General features: G+C 41.5%; 2 protein-coding genes across 3 annotated transcripts in view; one reads left to right on the forward strand and one right to left on the reverse strand.

The window, feature by feature from the left end:
- The window catches only part of LPP (LIM domain containing preferred translocation partner in lipoma), a 667,656-nt gene that overhangs the window by 358,214 nt on the left and 285,501 nt on the right, over positions 1-23,941 (forward strand). The gene's annotated exons all lie outside the window — the stretch shown is intronic.
- LOC118006936 (ribosomal protein L18-like) lies at positions 6,049-6,663 on the reverse strand (the record flags this gene model as incomplete). Its single annotated transcript, XM_034999811.1, is given in 3 exon segments — positions 6,049-6,356; positions 6,359-6,384; positions 6,386-6,663. Coding segments are annotated over 3 exon segments (576 nt in total), but the record flags the coding sequence as incomplete, so codon positions are not given.

Raw genomic sequence — 23,941 nt, forward strand, 5'->3', positions numbered from 1 at the left:
TCTAAGTGACCTGACAATTAAAAGAACTTATTACTGTGTCAGCCTGCCAGATGGATCTCCTTGAAATGTAACGTGCAAGGCTTCTGAACACGATTCAAGTGCAGGCTTCCTTTTCTCTCTGCTTCATGTTTGTTGAGTTTGGGAAAGAAGCAGTTTTATTTGAACTAAACCCACTCATCTCAAGTGTGTTTAATGACAGCAGTATGTGACAGATAAAATAAAATCCTACGGCCTCATTTGATGTTTGTTTTAATTCCAGACCTCAGTGAAAGGAGACAGGATGAAGTGATGTGGTTCAAATGGAGGAGTTTAAAACAAATTATCTATTATCACAAACTAAGCTATTTCTCTTCAGGGAAATTTAAGAGGTCAAATTAATACAGACAATGGTAGTAGTTGTAGTTGAGATGTATAGAGTGTTGGTGGCTTGTAGAATGGATTTGTGCTCATCTTATTCTACCTTCACATCGAGTCTGTGCTGTGAGTTTGCTTGGCCAGAAACTGTTGTCCCAGTATGACACACGATGTTGAGTGCATTGCCCCAAATCCTACTTCTAAAGTGGCAGAACTGGGTCTCATTCTTGGTCCTTTTGATTTTGAATCCAGGGATCCCTCCACTGAGCAGTGCTGGCCCACCAGTCACATATGTGTGCAGTACTTTGAAGACATCCTGTTCCTTAACTTTACCAAAACATATATATGTATGGAGTATGTGAATAAATTCTCATCACAACATATTCCAGCAATCAGAAGTATGTAGAATAGAACTTAAAAGCATTCCCTCGGATTACTCTATTGATTACTGCTGTATACTCTCCCCCAACTCCATACATTTTTCATAATCAGTATCGTCTGTTTGTCAGGCATCTTTGCAATCTTTTAACAATACATAAATACACATGGCGGGGCGCCTGGGTGGCTCAGTTGGTTAAGCGACTGCCTTCGGCTCAGGTCATGATCCTGGAGTCCCTGGATCGAGTCCCGCATCGGGCTCCCTGCTCAGCAAGGAGCCTGCTTCTCTCTCTAACCCTACCCCCTCTCATGTACTCTCTCTCTCTCATTTTCGCTCTCTCAAATAAATAAATAAATAAATAAATCTTTAAAAAAAAATAAATAAATACACATGGCTATGGCTATGGGTATGACTCTGTAGCTAACATTTATTTTAAAAATAAATGTTATGATAGTATCTCCAGTTTGTTCTTTGCTTCTAGATCTTTTCATGCCGGTAAGCAGGGATATGCCATATTGTTTTTAACACCTGTCCCCTGCTTCATAGTTTGAGTGTACCACCATTTGCTGCTTCTACTGATGGGCATTAAGGGGTGGCATTTCTTTATTATAAATATTAAGATGAGCTTCTTGCATGGGTGTCTTTGTGTTTTTTGGAATCCAGAACTAGACATCCAGAACTGGAACTGCTTGGGTTTTTTGTTTTGTTTTGTTTTGTTTAAAGACTGCATTTATTTATTTGAGAGAGTGAGTACAAGCAGGGGGGCAGAGGGAGAGGGAGAAGCAGACTCCCTGCTGAGTGGGGGAGCCCAATGTGGGGCTCGATCCCAGGACCCTGAGATCATGACCTGAACCAAAGGCAGACGCTTAACAGGCTGAGCCACCCAGGTGCCCCATAACTGCTTGTTTTTTTTGAGGTTTATAAGTAAGTTTCAGTCACCATCCCCAAATGTTAGAGTCCGCATAGTAGCTCATGTTATCGACCTGAGCTTCCACTTCGTTGCTTGGGGATGTGTTGTTCAGACCAATGCAGACACTTCTCTAAATAGGTACTTGTGGCCAGGAGAGTAAATGTTGGGGAGTTTGTTTTCCACGGCTCTGTGGTTTGGATACAGGTGCTCGCCGTGGAGGAAGAGTAAGGTATTGTGACACTTTTGTTCACTTAAAACAGCCACACTCTTCACTCAGCTAGAATAAGGTATTTAATACAATAAAGATGTCTGCCGTAATTAAAAATGCAAATGGTGCAATGAACTGCAAAATACCTTTATCTTATTCTTTGTTAAGAAATGAGTGTTTTGCATAATCAGGCTTGAAAAATATATGATTCAACCTTCTGTACTGCTTATATGATCTAAAGGTCCAGAGAGTTAATTCTACTTCCAAGCCTCCTGCTCTTGCCACCTTTCCGAGCTGCCTTGGACTAGACATAATTAAAAGGGACTAAAACCTGAAAATGGGCCATGGAAGAGAAGAGAGCTAACCTGAATGGTTTATTTGGTGTTACAAGATTGCAAGCAGACATGCACAGTAAACTCCCTCTTTCCCCTTCCTTCCATTTTCCTTTTCATTATATAAAAAGGCTTCGTTATTTTTTAAACCATGATATGCCAATGTGGTCAGAATCATGTTTGTCCAACTTCCTTTAAAATAAAGAAACGGTTCCTCGGTTCTGTTGTAATTAGGCTCTTTCAGGTTGCAGGAAGACAAGGCGTGCTCAGTGTTACCTCAGTTGACTTTACCGTGTCATCAGCCAGACAACAAAGCCATATGGAAACCTGGATTATCACTGAGGACACAACAGTAGCTGATTTTGCCATCCCCTCAAAGTAAAGCCCCAGTGTTTCCTTGAACAGGGGTCTCCATTCCTATGGCTTAGCTTCTCTCAGTTTTTCTTTCTGTCTTCCCTATCTTTCTGCCCTCCTATCAGTGTTGCTGTGTGGCTTTCTTCTGGACAGGACACCATGATGTTCCCTCGCTAATGCCGTCTCCTGTCTCAGCTGCTTCCTGCTACTCTGTGTGTCTCTTGTTTCCACTCCTTACTCCCTGTGCTGCCAGCCAGCTGTGCCTTGCCCTCACATGTTTGAAACAATAAGGTCCATTATTGTAGCTGGTTCTTCTCCAGTACAAATTGGGAAGGAATTCTTCCTCCAACCTATCTTATGTTGCTGGTTTGGGTTCAGTCTCTTCATCTAATTAGTTGTGGCCAGTTACCTGTTACAAAGCTGTGGGAAATGTATTTCTTAACAACAAACAACTTTTTGAAGCTCTTAACCTTGAACAGAACTGTGGATATGGTAGAGACTCAACCTTCTATGTCCTCCTCCATCACAGTGGGTTTTTAAGTTAGCCACACAGAAGGTTTTCAGGAGGTAGCATTCAAGGCCACATGCTCCAAAAGCTCTGAAGATGTAGATTCTGGTTCTGACGTGGTTCTAAGCAAAAGTGGAACTTTTTTCGAGTTTTGCTCTCATCTCTAGGCTTTACTCTTTCCATCTTCTCAAGAAATTTGCTGTAAAAAAGGAAAAAGCTATCTTCAGAGAACTAAAGCTAACTTCCCACTACCCCCAAATCAAAGTGAGACCTGTGTCCAGATGCAGAAGAGAAGGCTCATATGGAGTGGGAGCCATGGAAGATACTAGTGAGTGTGGAGAAGGACGTGAACAAGGGAATGGGGTGGGAGCGATGGGAGCAAGAACACAAATGGGAAGATTTGCATAACACAGGGATGGGGCATCTCTTCCTCTGTTCCTGCACAGAGAAGAGTCCATTAACAGAAACAGGTTACTGAATAGGAGAAAATGTATGCTACATAACCTTGCTCTTCTCAAAAGAAGGAAGGGAAGTTAGATGTGCAGGAGAGGTCCTGAGAGTGTGTGAAGCCAAGGAAGTGTAGATGGACCCTTTCGGATATGCACTGAACGGGTTCATGCAAAGGTATGGTGGTGCCACACTGAAGCCCCCTGGAAATTTGATGATCAGGTCTGTACTGTGTCTTGGCTTTTGCAAGAATAGGTACAACCCCAGAGCTACCCAAAACAAACAAACAAACAAGATAGTGAGTGACTTCGAGATAAAGGTCAGCTGAAAGGCTAGGTGAGCATTCTCGGGACACAATAAACAGAGTCCCTCCTTTCTATCCTTGCTCAGAAGCCAATGAGAAAGAGAGGAGGCAGATAGATGGAAACCAAACTGTCAGTGTGGGGACTGATAAAACCACCTTGGCTGACTTCATTAGCTTTAGGTCAAGAGAAATAACTGTCTTACCTCTGAACAGACAGATTTGCCCTCCTGAGAGTGGTCAGCACAGGTCCGCTGCAGGCTTCTTTTGAGGTGGGCCTGCCCCACCCCCAAACAATATGGAGTCTGAAAAAGCAGAGGAAAGCATGCTCTTGCAGGCAGCTGTTCTGAGTGGAACTTGGAAGGGGCCGAACCATACATGCCCTGTTGCTGTCCTCAAAGTTGGCAGTCTGCTAAGTCACTGGACTGACTCCTCAGTAAGCTTTTCATCAGGAGAAGAATGTGTGAGGCAGAGACATGTTATGAATGTTTCTCCATGGAAGGTCCCTCCCCATGGAAAACTCCAGAGCAGAGAATGAACGTCTCCTCTGCATTTAATGACAGCGTCATTCAAGGTAGTAATTTGTGGGTCTAGCCTCCAGCTTGGTATAGGGCTGGGGTGGGGGACCAAACAGGGCTTTAGGGACGAGGTAAAGGTGGAATGAGTGGATGTTTTATAAAGGCAAAGAGAGTGCAGCTGGCTAAAGGCAAGTGACTAAAAGAACATATTCTGAGCTAGTGTGGTGATATGTGGAGGGGGGAGGTCTGGAATGTCACTGGGTGGTGGGGATTGCTGAGTGGACATGCACGGTCAGGGGAGTTGGAAGGAAGGAGGGATTAGGAAGTCAGGGTGAACTGAATATCTTAGATGGGATTTCTCCCCCGATGTTTCCAAGTTAAAAAATTCTGTAATGTAGAGACATGTTCCTCACATTTTCCTACTGCCTTTTCCTTGGCTCTAGATCCATGTTCCCCCAGTATTTAGTTTTCACTGTAGTTTCAGAAGAATAACAAATCCACTCTACTGTTGGATAGGACTCTCACCTGGTTTGTGTTGATTGAAAGACAGTGTGGACCATCTGATTACACCTAATGTTCAGATTTACACGAACGCTTGCGTGGGCTTGTCTCCAGTGTCCGTTTCGTATCACAACCGCGTTCCCTTATCTGCAGTAAGAGGTACCTGCTGTGACAGCTTTTAAATGATTTTGTGAAATCATCATTTTGGCTGCTCCAGACATTCAGAGGAATCCTTTCTGATGTGTAGTCTGAGTGAAATTTAGTTAGCATGTACCATGGAAAATTTCCCATAAGAGACAATTAATGAAGGAAATTACTGTCATTAGTAAAGATCTATATTTCAAGTAATGTTCATATCTTAATGACTCTTTAAGGTATATAAGAACAACTTTTTGTACTTGCCTTTTTTACAGATTGTAAAACAGCCAAAGAGATTTTGTCAGAGCTCATATGGTAAAATCCTTGCAGGAGAAACGGGCTCCTTTGACACTTCCACGTTGCTTGTACCACCCAGGAAATGTCAGGTTCCTCACTGATGCCCCTTCATACACAAACACACCTATGCCTAGAGGGCAAGTAAGCTCCTGTCCAAGTAAGCATCACTTCAAATGCCAACATCCCTTACAAGGGATGAATTAGCATTATACACACATGCATCATGCTTTACAAACTTCTGGTAAACAGAATGAATACAGCAATGAGCCCATTAGAAAGCAATTGTGGGATATTATTAGGGCTTTTAAAAGGTTTTATTCTATTTATGTCCATTCAAAGCTAGTATTTCTGATAGTTTTCTTAAAACCCTGAACACGATTTTTGTTTGTTCATAAATACGTGGTCAAGTACATACTGTGTCTCATGCATTGTGGAGAAAGAATTTGAAGAACCAAATAGGATGAAACACATTTCATATTAAAATAACTGAAAGCATTCAATATTTGATGACTCAGAAGGGACTTTTACTATGCGTCAAGGTTATTTTTATTAACATGTATTATTGGAAAATCTATGGATCTTCCTTTACTCACACACTTCCAAACTTTTGCAGATGTGGGCAAAGCTGTTGGCCAGAAATATGCAAGTCATTTCTACGCAAGTCTACCTGCTACTAAGAGGTGGTGTGGGTGGGGGATTATATACTGACAAGCAGGATTTAGAAACAAAGCAATTTTGGAACAGTTCTTACCCTGTATGTGAGAAAGGAAGCTTTTTTTTTTTTTTTTTTTTTTTTTCCAGCATTCAAAATCTTTAATAACAAGGCAGGATCTGGGGTTAGTTTTTGTAGCCTCGGCTGGCCCTGCGGCCTCTGGCGTGCTCGAACTTCCCGCCCTTGGATCTCACGCAGGGTTTGGTGTGGCTGTGCGGGGTTCCCGGGGCCTTGCCGAAGTGCCTGTACACCTCTCGGCCCTTGCATGGACCAAAGAGCGAGACGGTGCCACAGCCCTCGGGGGAGTCTTGGGCCAACTGGTCGAAGGTGAGGATCTTGCCTCCAGCCTTGAGGATGCGGCTCTGGGCACGGCTGCTCACACACAGTGCGCACACCTCAGTTTGGGCACCTCCTGGACACGCACCATCGGTTATGGTCCCTACAGCCACAGCTGTTTTGTTCTCCCGGCCAGGCAGCTTCATCTTCCGGATCATCCGGGAAAGGGACAGAGGTGGCCGGTTGGTGCGACTCATGAACAACCTCTTCAACACGACTTGGTTGAAGGTAGAGTTGGTTCGTCTGGCCAGAGACTTGTACAGCTTGACCAACAGTCTCAAGTAGATGTCCTGGCTCTTGGGCTCCTTGCGCCGAACCTTTCGGTCCTTGTTGTGGCGGATGTCGACTCCCGTGATGGCGCCTCCTGCTCAGCCAGGTCCGGAAAGAGAGAACAGCTATGGAGTAGTTAGTAGAAATTTTCATATGATTGCAAATGGATTAATAAGGTTTTTTCTCAGTAATTTCTCAAGTAGCCAAGATCTCTGATGAACAATTAAAAGCTGATAGAATTGTGTTTCTTTTCAGTCTTTCCTTACATGATTATAAGGGATTTATGTCTTGATTGCTTTTCCTAATAGTAAGCATGTTAGACTTTCACGGGAGGTTTGGAATATCACATGTCTTGACTTTCATATGGAGGATCAGGACACCCCAAACAACTTATCTGTGTTTGAGGTGTTTTGTATGTATAAGAATGTTGTTTTAGAATTGAACATTGATGGTGACTGTGCTCTTTTAAATCTGTGTCCTATTTCCTATATTAGCTTTATTAGCTATTCAATAATCGGGTTTGGGTCACATCATAGTCATATCTCTGAAAGTCATGTATGTGTTTCAGCTCTCTCCCCCCCACCACCATACATACTACATCCCTAGATTTTTCTGCTTGGGCTCGAAAAGCTATGCTCTCTGCTTATGTAACTTACACCAAGATTGCCACTAATCATATTTGGGAAGCTAACGATAATATATGCTTGAGTTGTGGGTTTGTTGTTGTTGTTGTTTTAATTTCATGCCATGGGATATGATGCCAAATCAGATCTCATTTTTGCTTTTAGTTAGCAACATTTATTTAATGCCTAGTAAGCTCAGACCAAGGAGAATGGGGAGTGGAGAAGGGCAGAAAGTAGATCTAAACACAAATAGATGATCATTTCCAGAATCGCTTTCAGTGTCTTTATGAATACAGAAAACAGATAAATGAAAGGATTGAGAAAAGTTAAAAGCAAAATCTAAATGAGTGCAAGTTGGTCTGGTAAAAACTGAGTTATATAATTGCAAAGAGGATGCAGATTGAGAAAACTGGAAGTTCAGTATCTAAAACTGCTCTCTTTCTACTGTTATTTTCATAATACTTTGCCATGAGCATTATTAGAAGTCAGAGTACCATTCACTTCAGGGAGGAGAATTTCCTGGTTCAGTTGTATCATTTAGAGAAGTGAACCTAACTCTTGATACTTTATGGAGAGTTGAAGCTATAGAGCTTTTTGAGTCCCTGTTCATCTTTCCTTGTTATCATTAAAACTCCTGTAATCTTGAATAAGTAACTTAACCTCTCTGTGCCTCAGTTTCCACATCTGTAAAATAATGATGGCAATCGGACCTATCTCATAGGATTGTTAGAGGAGTACTGAATGTATAAAACTGCATTCTATTCTATGAAGTACTTTTTTTTCCCATTAATTTCTTTGAGATTGAAGCACATCTTATAATTGGTATGTTGAGAAATCATCATGTTAGAGATTCACCGGCACCAATTATTTCTATATTAGTGGTAAAAACCTAATAGTGCATCATATAGTCAAAGGCATCATAGTGCCTGTGTAAAGTGCTTTTTAGAACAGAGCCTGGCATACAAAAGGTCTTCTAGAGTGATACTGTTATCGTTGTCTGAAAACCATATTTGTGGTTCATAAGGTATTTGCTCCTAATATTAGGGAGTTCTGCAGTATGAGACAGATATATTTATGATTCCTGGTCTTTATTCAAGTAAATAGGGCCTGGAAGATTTACCAGTAACCTTGCAGCTGGTAAGTAACAGATCTAGGTTATAAACTCAGGTTGTTGCATTCTTCATTCATCACACCTGAGTCCTACTATGTTGTATGAACTTTGGGTACTAGGATTAAAGGATAACTAAGGCAGATGAGCTTCTTTCTCTGGCTGACCATAAATGCTGGAGGAGAAGCTAAGGGAATGTAAAGACATAAACAATAAGCCAGTAAACATCCTATCCTGTCCTACCCTATCCTATTTAATATGCTTCTTCTTCACTCTTTTTGGCTACTACCTAGTAAGCCATTTTATTTTCATTTATTTAAACATTTATTCCATAAACATGTATTATCTGCTTAGCTTGTGTGTACAATCATGGTGCTTGGAGCAGTGAATACCAAGATATAAAAAGCAAGAGTATTTTGTACAAGATGATCACAATAAATATTTAGTGAGTCAGTAACTGTCATAAAAAAAAATAAGCCAGTAAACAAATTCAGATAGTCATATAGGATAAAAGGTGTAGATGGGGAGTTATCTGGAGCGATGTTTACTGGGAGGGTCCGGTAGTGCTTCTCAGAGGAGCTGATTCCTGAAATGACACCTTGGTATCAAATTGAGAATGATCATTTGCAGAACAATGCATGCTTAGGAAGGAGCTTGGATCTTTTAAGGGAACTAGAGTGAGCCTGGATGGGCCTTCAGTCCTATGATAGGAAATAGATAGTTGGGATTTTAGGCTTCAGACTGTATATGCTGAGTTTTATCTCTGAGGAGCAAGGAATTTGGGTATTCTTTACCATACCTCATAAGCTTGTGCTTTGGGGTACTCTATCGAAGTTCTTGCATTCTGAAGAGATATGTGAGCACATGGCCTGTTTTTTGTCTTTTCTAGATGAGTATGCTGAAAAAACAGATACGGAATGATTTTCCCTAGTAAATTTTCTAATATCATACAGTGCTAGTGATATTTAGTTGAGTCACATACTTACTCCTAGGTGTCAATTTTGGAGGGTTTTTAAAAGCTTAAAATTGTCCAAGTGGAAATTTCCAATACTATGAATCCTTAAGTGGGAACTCGTCATAGTCTATGGAATTGTTCCATAAAAGAAATCATTAGTGATTATTTTCCACTTCTGTGGTTCTTTGGTATAGCCTCTCGTGGTATCAACCATTTAGAAATATCAATTCTGTCCTGAAATAGCCCATCAAATAATGACTCATGTCAAGCCAAGTGTTTATTTATTCCTCTTTTCATGATTAGCAACACCTGTTTAATCATATAGATATATGTGTGTGTGTGTGTGTGTGTGTGTGTGTGTGAGAGAGTGATTTATTTATTTCCAAATTTATTTCCTACTTTTATTTTTACTATTTGGTGCTTGCACAGTCCATACTCATAACTCTAAATCTGGCTTCAGGTATAACATAAATCTTTCTAAGTTGGACACCTTTAATGATATTGATTTGGGAGGACGTATTCTTTTGGGATCCTATTTGCATGATCATGTGTAATTTACTTCTTTTACTGAGCCCAATTTTTTTAATTTATAAAATGTGGATGTTGAAATAAATGAATTTTCCAGCTCTGTGATTTATGATATCACTATCAATTTACCTACTGAGGAGCATCATATAAATTGATCGTTTGTAGAAAGTGTTCAATGGCTTAGAATCTGGCATAATACTTCACTTCTATGAAATCTCAGCAAATATAATGGAGCGTCTTATGTGTACCAGGCTCCATAATAAGGATGCAAGCACGTAAGATCTTTGTCCAGCAACTGGGATGTGAAGCTACAGTGAAAAAACATAGATTGGTAACTCAGATTTTTTTTTTTAACAGATTTTTTTTGTTATAATTCATTTACCATGTAACTCCCAGACTGAAATTATTTTTTTAAGATTATTTATTTATTTATTTATTTATTTATTTATTTATCAGAGAGAGCACAAGCAAGGGGGAGCGGCAGGCAGAGGGAGAGGGAGAAGCAGGCTCCCCAATGAGCAGGGAGCCCAGTGCGGGACTTGATCCCAGGACCCCAGGATCATGCCCTGAGCCGAAGGCAGACGCTTAACCGACTGAGCCACCCAGGTGTCCCTGAAATTATTTCTAAAGGAGATAATCAGTACATTTACTCAACAAATATGCATTGAGCATCTTCCGTGTACCAGGGACTTTCTAGGTGCTGGAGTTACAGAGACCAACAACAGTTCTATAAAGCCTAGCCTCTCACAGAATGTCCCTCCACAGACTATTTTCCATATGGTGTTAGAGGCCAATATTCAGGATCATCGAAGGGTGCTCTGGGAACACATGGGGCAGATAATGAAAACCTAGTCTTGGTAGACCTATAGATGTTTCTGAGATGTGGTCATCTCTAAACAGAGGTCTGAGAAACCTACGGGAGTTTGCTAGGTTGATGGCACAGGGAAAATAAGCAGGGGAGGCGGGGAGGGAAGGGGCTTCTGGAAGAGGAAAGAAAATGTGCCAAGGTACAGAGGTTTAACATAAGTTAACCACAATAGTTCAGTAGGTTAGAGCATGGGAGGGGGCAGTGTGGAAGGACAGTTTCTACGGGCCCGGAAGGGCAGAGTCTGTCAATGTGTGCTTTCATAGAGGTGTGTATATCTTACTACAAGGCTATAGAGAAGGATGAAGCTAACTAAAGAATGTGACATCTGAGTTAGGTCACAAAGGATATCTAAGAATTTTTTGAGACACACTACAGGTAGTCCAGGCAAAAGGAACTGCAATCACAAAAATAAATGTGTAAAAGAATGGTGTTTTCAGCTTGGCAAGGAATTTGAAGTACTTGGAGAATGAGGTATGTGGAGCAGAGAAAGAATATCGTCAAAATAATACATTGGTGAGGATTGGAAGGGCAGCTTATAAATGGATTCTGTGCAATGCAATGAATTTGTACATTGGACTCTTCATCCTGTTGGCAGCTGGGGTTCTTAGGGGCAGCATTTTGGGAGAAGACTGGAGCATTGAAGGTTTTAGAAAAGAAATTAGAAGTTTACTTCGGGGGCTCCTGAATGGCTCAGTTGATTAAGTGTCTGACTGTTGATTTTGGCTCAGGTCATATTCTCAGGGTCCCAGGATTGAGCCCTGTGTAGGGCTCTGCACTCAGCAGGGAGTCTGTGTGAAGATTCTCTCCTTCTGCCCCTCCTCCAGCTCTCTCTTTCTCTCAAGTAAATAATCTTAAAAAAAAAAAAAAAGTGTTCTTTAGAATAACTCTGGATATACTTCAATTGGAGGAGCCCTGGATTGTGAATGAAACTCAGAAGTAAGTCACTGTATTGTTTAGGGTAGTTCTTATCTAGCTAGGGTTTTACAAGAATTATACCTGTCAGTTACCCTTTGCAGCGATGGCTGATTATTTTCAATATTAAGAAATTATAATTAAATAAAACACGTGGGATGATAACCAAAAGGCATTGAAAACTTACTGTCACTATCTGATGCTCATCGCAACCCAATGAGGTAACCTGCCATTTCCCTCCATTTTACAGATGAGATTGTGACCCAGAGAGGTATAACTTGCTGGATTAGCAAGGTGCAGTGCTGGCATTTTAGCTAACACGGTCTGTCTACCTCCAAATCTAAATATTTGAATTGATGACTGAATGCACAATCAAAAATACTAACAGTAATTGTGTTTGTGAAGAGAGATTTTGGGCAAAGGGTCTTGTTTTGTTTCATTGCAACTCACTGATTCAGTGATTTTATAACCATTACCCTGATCTAAGTTTAGAACATTTCTTTCACTCCAAAAAGAAATCTCATACCTATTTGTAGTCAATCTCTGTTCTCACCTCCAACCATAGGGTAACCTCTAATCGACTTTAGTGGTAATGTCTTCAAATGAATATGACTACAGTTTAGTGACAGTTTCTTTTGAATAGTAGCAATCTGAGAGCCTAATTCACTAATTTAGGAGTATAAAACAGTTTGAACTTCTAATTTCTAATACCTGTTCTCTATTCATAATTTGGGGCAGAGAAGGGTTCAAGTGCCAGGCCCCGTGTCAGTCACTGGTCATGTGAACATGAGTAAGATGCCCCAGAACCCCACCCTTGAATTCTCCATCTGTCCTTTGGAGAGACAGACATATAAATAGACACATAATTGAATGACACTGGAAAATGGGATTCTTCTAGAAATCCTGATGCATTTATTTTGAAGGACTTGTGTTAAACGTCTTTCTGCTGGAAGCCATGGGATTATTTGTAAAAATCTTGTATGTATGAAGCATTTGGAATGCTTGGCATTTTGAGAATAAAATCCCCATCAATTTGAAATGTAATAAAACTCCCCATCCAGAATAGAGTAGTAATTGCCAGGCATCAAAGAGCCCAGCTGTGGAGTGGCTTAGAGGACAGTTGGTCTCAGGCAGAGCTTCTCAGGTGGGACACTAGTACAGAAGTAGCTGTCATGCCTAAATTACTGTACCTATTTGGTAGGCACATAGATCTACAACAGCTTAAAATAAAAAATTGCAAATGCACCAGATTTGATCAGTCTTAGTATTTCTTTCTCTTATTCTCCCAGTCCCGAGTTAAAAATAAAATCTGCCTGCCTCATTTTCCTGTGTGTGAGTTAGTAGGATTAACTGGAGTTCGCAACAGGAAAGCAGTCGATGTAGTAGACGACATTGTGTAGTGGGCGCGAGCCCGGTAGAGATAATTATACAGTCACTCCCACTGTATTACCCTTCAAAGAAACTGAGCCTAATATTCTCCTAAGCAACTTAACCAACTTCTAAAAAAAATGTATAAGATATTATTTAGAGAATGAAATAGCTACTGTATGTAATCAGGAGGGAGAATTATAGCAAATTATAACACTCATTTGATAAGTGTATAAAGAGCTACACTCAAAGCTCTGTATTGTACCTCCTAAGTAATTGTTCAGTGGTGCTAACTGTCCTTAAAATAGGAGAAGAGATAAAGAACTGCTAGAAAAGAAAAAAATCAACTCCTATACTTGTTCAGTGAGGTTTTTCCCTCTGGACATAGACTGAGTCTAATTTCATGCTCCATGAGGATCAAGCACGCATTTGGTCTTCCTATTTAATAGGGCTGATTTCTTTGCCTTTCCAAAGATAATGTCTGTGTAGAAACATAGGCACAAATAAAACTACATGTGTTAAAAATGTGTTTGAAGATCTATCCCATGTAGGTTCATATACATATGGATGTTTTATATCTGTGTTCACTGCACATATATCCCAATATTTTCAGAAGATAGGCGTAGCTGCAGATCTTTCCAATAATTATTTCAGGATAACCAAACGGAGGCCCAGACACATCTGCTAAATTGTCTATTTATATCAAAAGGAGTTGGCAGTAATACAAGGGTCAATTTCCCTTTGGTTTGTTTTAAACAAGTAAAAGCCCAATATGTAAACTTTAAGAGACTTAAATCTTTGAACACTTTCTTTAGAGTTTGTAATACATTCTTGTGCCCCACTGTTGGGATGGGGGGAAAGCTAATCTAATTGCTATTATGAGAAGCCTGACCTCATATTTGCTGAGCACAGTTGCTCTAAGATGTCACCTGCCTTAGATGGAAAACCTTAGATCCTCCACTTACTAGCTGTGTGTTCTTCAGCAAGCAGAGTGATCTTTCCAGACGGATCTCAGTTCCTGACTCCAGGATGGTTATAATAATACAGAGCCTGCCTCATGCAGCTGTTATGAGGAATAAATCAGCAAATACATATAGATAGTAAAGCACTATGTCTCGAGCATACTTCTAGCTTATCAGCTTAAGTCTTGTGTTTATGCACATCCCGAACATTTCTGACAGATTTCTGTTATTGAGGTGGCAGTCATGGCGTGGTTGTCATCATCCCACCTGCACATCGAAACTTACTTGGAAGAAAATCCTGGAGATCGATGACTTTGGTCATTGCTCTTGTTGGCCCAAAGAGGACAATATTATGGGGGGGAAGAAAAAACATGAAAGCCCCATGATTTTCAGTTGCAAAGTGGTTAAAGGATTGAATTTGAATAAGAAGAAGTTTTAGGAATGGTTCAATTTGTTTCACTTATATTTTTCTTTTTATTTATTTATTTATTTATTTTTAAAAGATTTTATTTATTTATTTGACAGAGAGAGAGATAGTGAGAGCAGGAACACAAGCAGGGGGAGTGGGAGAGGGAGAAGCAGGCCTCCCGCCGAGCAAGGAGCCCGATGTGGGACTCGATCCTGGGACCCCGGGATCATGACCTGAGCCGAAGGCAGACGCTTAACAACTGAGCCACCCAGGTGCCCTGCATTAGTACTTCTTTTTTTTTTTTTTTTAAAGATTTTATTTATTTATTTGACAGAGAGAGATAGTGAGAGCAGGAACACAAGCAGGGGGAGTGGGAGAGGGAGAAGCAGGCTTCCCTTGGAGCAGGGAGCCCGATGCAGGGCTCCATCCCAGGACCCTGGGATCATGACCTGAGCCGAAGGCAGACGCTTAACGACTGAGCCACTCAGGCGCCCTATTTTTCTTTTTAAATAAGTAGTGGGTGACGTATGATAAAAGAAGTACTGTGTCTAAATAACTTTAAGACATTTCTTTAAATAAGCATGTAATAAAAATTCTGCCTCATAATAAAACACCATATCATCATTTCTGTAGTAGTGTATTTGTTTGTTTGCTTGTTTGCTTGTTTCTCGTGGTGCCATAACTGATGGCATGTTTTATAACTAGTGGCATCTTTTTTGATGGGATATTACAGTAAGTACTCAGTAAATGTTAGCAGTTCTAATTAGTGTGTATGTTAAGATTGATGTGGTAGGTACACTCTCGAAGTTAAGAGTCCTAAGGCCTCTGAATTGGAGTAGAGTGTGTTGAAAGAATACCTTGGATTGACCAAGAGTCCAGAGCACATGACTTGGAGCTGTATCAGCATGACTCTCTGTGCATGTTCCGTGAATATGGCGCTAAGTTGGGCTGAAATTCACATCCGCCAAGTGCGTATACACTGTACTTTTCTTTTTGTTTTGTCTATGTTTGTTTAGGGTAGTCGAAGCAATGCTGTGGCGGTAAATACGCTCCAGATCGCCATGCTTGAAACAAAGGTTTATTTCTTCCTTATGCTGCTGGTTCCCTGGGGGTCCGAAGAGCTTCTTTGCAGGCTAAGGAATAGGCACCATCTCAGCCACTGCTGGCCCCCGCCCCAGAGTAAGAGAGCTCTGCGGATCTTGACCTGGCAGATGCAGGCTCTGGCCTGTAAGGAACCCAGCTCGTTAGCCACGACTATTCCCATGGTTTCCCCCTAGCCAGGAGGGTGCCAGGCAGCAGAGTGGGAACTGTGCACAGAGTAGCACTGGTGGTTGTCAACCTTTGTGATAATGATAATGGGAGCAGTCAGTGCGTGTGTCCTGTATTCCAGGCACGGTCGGAAGCACTTCCCAGGTGCAGAGCCCTTTAAGCCCTCCCGAAGGTGGGCATGCTCCTGATCTCCGTGGCACGGGGGAAGAACCGAGGCACGAAGAGGTAGACTACCCTGTGCAAAGGAGACAGAACAGGGATTTCGCATCTATTGCATTGAAACTTGGATCAAACTATCATGGACTTGAATGCGTTTTTTTGTTGTTGTTGTTGTTTGTGTTTTTTTTTAACTGGGAAGTTAAAAAGGAAGATACAAAGAGAGTGGAGAATTCTTCTGTTCTGAAAAACAAGGGAGTGGACTAGGTGATCCCTAAGGCTCCCTAAAATTTCACCTGCATCAGCCTCAAATGACCCGCCAAAAAAAAGTGACTCCCTTGTTTCTTTGAGAGCCTCCTCTTCGGAAGCAGGGGCCCTCCACTGGCCAGCACGCTTCCCTAGTAGCTCAAGAGAGGAGTGTTTGTCTCCACTGCCAGGCTGCCCGGCTTTCTGGGAATGCTCCCCGTTTGACTTACTTGAGCTTTCTATGGGGGAAATTCGAACATACGTAAAAGTCCAAGATTAGAGTGACCCCAGTATACCAGATTATTAGTTATCCATACACAGTGATCAGGGCACACCCAGTCTTGCTTGATTTAGCTTTGTCAGTTAATCTGGCCCCCTGTCAAGCAGAGCTTTGAAGGCAGACTGAGCTCCATGGGCTTGTGGATTCTGGAAACAGAAAGCCTGCGACCAGCAAGCAGTGCTGTGCTGGGAGGCTCAGGCAGGACATGTGGAGGATGGGGTTGAAGGGATCAATGTGAAGAGAAGACATCACTCATCAATACTTCAGCCAAGTTTTCAAGCAGAGGATAAATGATGTGACAGTATTTAATCATTCGTGGGCCACTCCTGCAAGGTCGGGGTTGGGAAGGAGAGATTTGTTAATGTATGGTTGTAAAGTCATTGCCTTTCTCCCTAGCTTCAGTAGTAATCTTGCCGGCCACTGGGGTAGCTAATGGAGAAAGTTGGACATGTGAGGTCTGTCAGGGGACAGGATGGCTCTATGTTCTGGGCCCTACCACCAGGCAGAGAAGCTGCCGAGCTGGAAAGCTTGCTGCCTTCAGCACCCAGGGCTTCAGCAACATCCAGAAGGCCCCAGGTCACTGAACCTCCCTGTCTTCTTTTTGAAAGACGTGTATACTCACCGTCTGAGTGCCTCACAAACCTATTATAGCATTTAATTAACAAATGTTCCTCAAATGCTTTGAGCTCCCTGTTCGGATACATGTGACTGAAATGTAAAGTACCTTTCACTGCCTTATTTATTGCTCCAGCGAACACGCTATATGTTGGCACCGTTTATCTTCATTTTAATTTTATCTCCAACAAATATAGGCATTAATTTAAATCACATACAGAACATAACAGTTTTTATAGAGGCAAACTTATTCCAGTGTGCTGCATTTTAATATCGCGCTTTACCATCTTTTCTCACTTGATTCAAGAATAGTATCTCTTCCTGCCTCAGCATTTAATCTTAGGACAACAGAAACTTTTTTGTGTGCGCATGTTCTTGCTCTCAAACTTCGTTTTTCTCGCTGCTTTGCTGTTTGCTGCCTGGAAGTCATTTTGCGAGTGTGAACACAGGTGCATATTAGTGGTGGTTCTTTGCCCGCTTAACGTGTCCATGTGGGGGGCTGGGGGTGGGGGACGGGTGACCCAGCAGCTTGGTCATTCTTGCTCTTCACCTTCATTCATATCCCTGTTCTAATCCTAACAGAGCCAAGGGAAGGTAGGCACCCCCCACAACCCTGAAATTCATATAGTTAAGAATCTTTTAAAGGGCTCGTTTTTCTTTCTGGTTTTGTTTTTCACTCAAAAGGAAAATTCCCTGTTTTCTTCATAACTGTTACTTTTGCAGTGGCTGAGTCTTTCCCCTGAGGGGGAAACATGCTAAATGGGCCTGCTGTATTTATGGCTATGAAACATTCCAGTTAGCTGTTACACCCTAAGCAAGGATGATTTCCCGATCCTTAATTTGTGGCCTGAAAAGTTGTGTCCCTCCTCAATTAAGACTCGCCGAATTGCCTCTGACAAGGCACATTCCCAGAAGTCAGGGCCGTGGGGGCAGTAACAACATGACCACAAGCACAAGACAATCTGATTTTTTATAAGCCATTTCGGGCCCTCCTGAGAAGCTTTCAGGGTGCTTTCCCTCCAAATTTGTGAAAACAACAAACCCCTTATTTTTCTAGTTTTCCAGGCCTCTGGAATATCTAGTCTGGGGGCATCTTTCCTATTCCCTCCCCCCCCCCTTTTTTTTTTGACATTCAGTCGGGGTTTAAAATGTACCAGTTACTGTTTAAATTACCTGTTTTATCCTTGTAACAAACCTTTGAGCCAGATACCATTATTATGCTCGTTTTCCAGAAGAGGAAACAAGGCCTGGAGAAGTTAAATATGCTTTTTTCTGAAATCATACAGCTAAGACGTGGCAGGGCTGGGGTTTTGAATTTTGTCCACTTGAACTCATTTGCTTTTGGTATAGTTCTCTTCAGCCGGAATTCTTGACCTCTTGTTGGATGGTGACTTTTTCCCAAACCCTTAATCTTTGTGCTGCTAGGTGGATTTTATCTGTGGCAAGAACACAGTTACCCTGGAAACCCTCTAGCTATAATGGCAATCCAATTATAGCACCACGGCTCCTGTTTTATTAAATTAGCGTTGCTGATGACGCGGGCTTCTTGATTGAAGGATGCTGAGAAATGGGTTCTCATTAGTTGTTCTTGCCTCTGAGGACCACTTGGGGTCATTCTCTTCTACTCCACCAAACAAAAGAAGGCAAAATGATTATTTGGGTTATTGATTGGATTTGGAGGATAACCTGGGATTATCTTTCAGGACCACTGGCTTTCAGCAGTGTCTGGAGATGCAGGAAAGTGCCCAGAAAGAAGCGTGACTGAATTCTGCAGGCCCTCTGAATAGCCACTCCCACCCCCACAACAGCAGTCCCTTGATTTAGGGCCCTGGTCTGAAGAGCTGAGGCTCCCGGGTGGTCGCCGTTAGAGCGATTCTTACTCCACTTCGGGCCATTAGTTTATACCCAGACTTGGTTCAGGAAAAGTCGCAGCTCTTTGATATTTTTTGGTCCTTTACAGACTTCTGATGGACCAAGAATTTGCTTTGGTTCAAGACGCTTAGGAAGTTTCCTGTAAATATGTAGAATTTAAATAGAATTGAATGCATATGGGCAGTGCTCTGTCCAATGGCACCAGCTTGGAGGAAATGACATTCTTTTTTTTTTTTTTTTAAGATTTTATTTATTCATTTGACAGAGACATAGCGAGAGAGGGAACACAAGCAGGGGGAGTGGGAGAGGGAGAAGCAGGCTCCCCGCTGAGCAGGGAGCCCGATGCGGGGCTCGATCCCCAGGACCCTGGGACCATGACCTGAGCCGAAGGCAGACGCTTAATGACTGAGCCACCCAGGCGCCCCAGGAAATGACATTCTTGATACTAGTTGGTTCCTCATCAGTTGGTTGTTGGCTCACTCCCTGGAATGGTAAGTGCTGGGCTGCTACCATGTTGCCTTAGTTCCTGCCACATATCAAGCACCACGCCAGGTGCCTCACCCATTACTTCTGTTCCTTCCATCAGTTCTATTATTAGCTCCATTTTGCAGAGGAGGTAAAAGCATAGCTGGGAGAGATGGCTTGCTTGTTCGCAGGGCTGTTCGGTGAGGATGAGTTTTGAGTACGGTTCCTAGCTTGCTGTCCAGTGTCCTTTGCTTTGTACCATAGTGCCTCAAGGTCAGTCTTCTTTATCCCAGATCACAAAACAGGTTAAAAACACTGAATCTGAACTCTTAAAGTTCTAACGTGAGAACTATTTTTGTCTTGAACAAATTTTTTGTAGGCATATCCTGTCTAGAATGATAGGAGTCAGGGAGGAGAGGGGGCTGCATCTTACGATGCACCCCTGAAGAGGTGATATTTCCATCCCTTTCTCTGTCACCAGTGAGCAGATTTCCAGAAGCAGAAATTCAAAACGATGAAGGGAATTACACGTCTTCACAGAACATTATGTATTCTGTGTTAGCTTTGCCACCTGTTTCAAGACATTCATTGAAGTTCCTTCTAGCTCCGCCACTTACTGGCTTGGCGACCTTAACCAGTGTAGTTGACATCCTTGAGCCTCATTTCCCATGAGAAAAATGAAACAACAATGTTGCGTGAAAATGTTGAGTTGTGAAGAAATAAGCCAGAAGCTTATGATCAGTTGCAAAGTGGTAATCTCAACGTCAGGTATGAATGTTACTCTCGCGCTCATCCAACTCTCTCTTACATTCTCCTCTGTCTCTACTCCAAAACTTTCAGGTTATATAAATTAATCTGAAAATATCTGTGATATTCCTTATGTATAATTGTAGGGTCTTAGATTTAAAAATCCTCCTTCTGTTTTTATTTCTTTGACAGTTGCAAATTTTTTTGTGTGTCATTTTCTCTATGTGAAATAGGAAGTAACACCATCCACATCTATTATATATTTTTCTTAACTAGATACAAATCTATATATTTTCTGAATTGTGACTCATATTTTCATACACATATAAGTACATATGCATATTTTAAAACATTTAGAAGGATATATATATATATATATATATATACTAACCGTTATTTCTGGGGTAATGGGAGATAATACTTCTTTCTTCTACTTCTCTGTATAATTTTTTTAATTTTTTAAAAAATTTATTCATTTGAGAGAGAGCGAGAGCACGAGCATGTGGGAGGGTCAAAAGGAGAGGGAGAAGCAGACTTCCTGCTGAGCAGGGAGCCCGACGCTGGGCTCGATCCCAGGACCCCAGGATCATGACCTGAGCTGAAGGCAGACGCTTAACCGACTGAGCCACCCAGGTGCCCCTACTTCTCTCTATATTAAACTTTCTATAATGAGCCCACTTTGCTTTTGTTTTACATGTATATGTAATTTATATAAGTATTTTTATAGCCATGTATAATATAATGTGTGTATTTTTATAAATTTGTGTAAATATATGTTTGTATACACATATACGACATTTTGGCAGTGTGAAGCATCTTTTAGCTATATATGTCTATAAAGACAAATTTAAAACTATTATTAACTTTTCTCTCCCTCTTTCTTCCCTCCCTCCCTCCTTCTTTCTTTCTCCTTTTTTTCTTTCTTCTTTTTTTTCTTTCCCTTCCTTCCCTCCATCCTCCCTCTCCTTTCCTTTCTTTCATCTATCTACTTACCTGTCTCCTCCCTCCTTTCCCTCCTCCCCCCTTTTTTTGTCAATGCCCAGCGTCTTTCAGAATAGAAACTGAAACAATCTTCGTCTTAAATATAGTGTGTTAGAAATACAGAATGAGTCTTTCAAGAAGAGATGACTTGTTCTTGCATCCATATATCATTGTGGTACTCGAACCTATCTCAAAACAAAAGTATAACTATGATTTTTAGCACTATTTTACATATTTAGTGAATAGAGCTGCTCCTCCTTGCCAACCACCCTGATGAGAGAGAGAAAAGAACACTGGAACATAAGTCCAGTGGTTACAGTAAGCCACTTCCAAGTTGAGTGACCTTTATGGTTCCCAGTGACCATTATGATTTCTTTTCCTTTCTTTTCAAGGTATTTGTAGGGTCTTGGTTGATTAGCTTTGTTGTAGCAGCCAGCAGTTGGGGTCTTAATATCTAAAGTTTATATACTTTATTTTCTCTCTCCAGATGTCTGCTATGGATATGAATTTTATTCCCTCCTCTTGGGACCACTGCTGCTCTACCTAGACTTTTTTCTTTGTGTGATGTTTTCCTCATCAGTCTGTGTTATGCTGCTAATTTTAGCTAGTATGATGTTAATTTAACCCAGAGTGAAGAGAGCCCCTGTTTGTGTGCGTCTGTGAATTTTTTAAGGGGGGATAGTTCTCACTTTAATGAGACTGACTTTAGCATCCCTCCCTCCCTTTTTCAATTTGATCTGTCCAAGTACGGAGACCACATTTAGTACTTGCTAGTTGAGACGTGTGGTCTACAATTCTGAGTTAGTTCCTCCTCTGGCCCTCTCTCCCTGCGGTGCACTGAGTCACAATGGGATCGGCAGCTGCTTGTGCTGTTCCTGCACACAGCACATTCGAGAGCAGGGTAGCCAACAATCGGCCTGGGAAGTACTTTCAGGAAAAGGTGGAGAACCCTTCTCCACTCGGATCATTTTTGAGTGGCTTGGTGTAGCTGGTATTAATGTTATAAATGAACATCCCTAAATCTGTCTTAGTTCCAGCCCAGATGGAGTTTTGATTTTAGAAAAATCATTCAGTGAAATGTATTTCCTGTGCCTGGTAGTCAATGATCACTTACCAAAAAAAGGGGGTGGTAGGAGAACAAAAATAAACTTGTGATAATTCACATACACTTAACCTTTACTGAGTGAGTAATACCAAAAAGGGAATGAGCGGGCTCTGCTGACCAGCATTTACAAATGGATTCCAGGAATGTTGTTAGAGTTGCCAAAGCAATCTCTGAGTCCTGCCAAAAACATCCCGTGGGATTTTGCTAAGGGTAGGGAAAGTGAGGGATATGGAGGTGTGTATGTGAATGTGTTTTAAAGCATTTTTACCCAGCCATGTGGAGTTGAAAGAACACTGGCAAAAGTCTGGGAAACCTGCTTTCTAGACCTGGTTCCACCTAATCTCCTGATAGTGGAAAGCTTATCTACCTTCCTTGGAACTTCAGGTATCATGTGTAAAGTAAGGATGCCAGACTAAGATCTTTATCACTGACATTCTGAGCTTCAACTGTTCCAACACAGAAAGGTCATGCATGTTGATTACATCTCTGTGTTAACAAAACTAAGCCAACACAACAAAAAACAACAAAAGCAATCACATTTTAAAAAGAACAGAAAAAAAATCTATATATAATATTTCTGGTTAGTCAATGTCTAACTTAATTAACAGTTCTAACTATACTTTTAAAGACCCTTTGGAGTTAAGAGGTCAGGTTCAAACTGTGGCTTATACAAACTGTAAGGCTATAGGCTATGCAATTTACAAGGTACCAAGAGCTACTTTACCAAAAGGTAACACCATTGTGTTATATTTCCCATGAGAGTAATACTACTGAAACTGTTTTTCTCCTTCAAGTTCCCCTCTTATGCTCCGTGCTCTGGCCACACTGGACTTCTCTCAGATCCCCAAGGGCATCAAGCTGCTACTGACAGTCTCATGCTATTCTCTCTGCCGGCAATACTCTATTGCCCCCAGCCCTCTACTGCCATGTCTCAACATGGGTGTCATTTGCCTTGAGCAATGTTCATCCACCTCCTCTGCTCCTACTTAGTTTAGGTACCCTTGCTATGTGCTCTTATATTTTTTCTCCTTGAACTTGTGAATCCCCTCACTTTTCACCCTATCCTGGTGAAAACCTGTCCCAGTGTTCCTCACTGCCTCCTCCCGCATGATCACCCAGTTCTCCACCCATCGTGGGTTCCACAAGGACATAGACCATGACCCTAACTCATTAAGCTTCCCGTCCTTGCTGTCCAGTGCTTGATGTATTGTCTAGCAGAGATCAGGCACTCGGTAAATATTTGATGAATGCTTATAAATGAGACCATCTCACTAGCTCACAAACATTTCCAACAAAGTGACCACATCTTTTTTTTCTTTTTTCTGTAGAAGAACACATATCGTAAACTATAATTCTCCTACCTCTGTCCTGGTTCCCTAGGAACCTGAGTGCTTCTAGAGAGCTATTTACACAATCAAATCAAATGGTATTTTACTAGGAGGGAAAGCCCCAGGACAAGTCCCTTCTCTTGACCACAAAGTTCTATGTTTTCTGTCTTATCCTCTTGAAATCTTGGTTTCAGCAAAGCAACTTTTTGATTGCCTCCTCCCAGTAACGCTGTAAATGTAATACAGAAGTGTGTACACCCTAAATCCTTCATCGATTATCATGTTAAGCCTTAGGTGGGGGGGGGCAGATAACACACTTATTTTTAGCATTACTTGGAAGTTTCTAGGTATATAACTGATGAGCATTCATGGAGAGCTGCTTTCCTTTTCTATCAAGCTTTTGGGGGATTTTTTTTTAACAATTCTGTATGCTGAAAGAAAGTTCGTAAATTTTAAAAGGAAATGTGGTCCTTTTCATTAGCTCCCTTTACCTCATGCTGAGTCATGGATGAGAGAGAATTTGTAGGCGGCTGAGCTGCAGGAAAACTAATACTGTCATTTACACTCTCAGGCTGTTAT

Source organism: Mirounga leonina, unplaced genomic scaffold, assembly GCF_011800145.1.
Source record: "Mirounga leonina isolate KUSES-001 unplaced genomic scaffold, KU_Mleo_1.0 Mir_115, whole genome shotgun sequence".
Classification (NCBI taxonomy): domain Eukaryota; kingdom Metazoa; phylum Chordata; class Mammalia; order Carnivora; family Phocidae; genus Mirounga; species Mirounga leonina.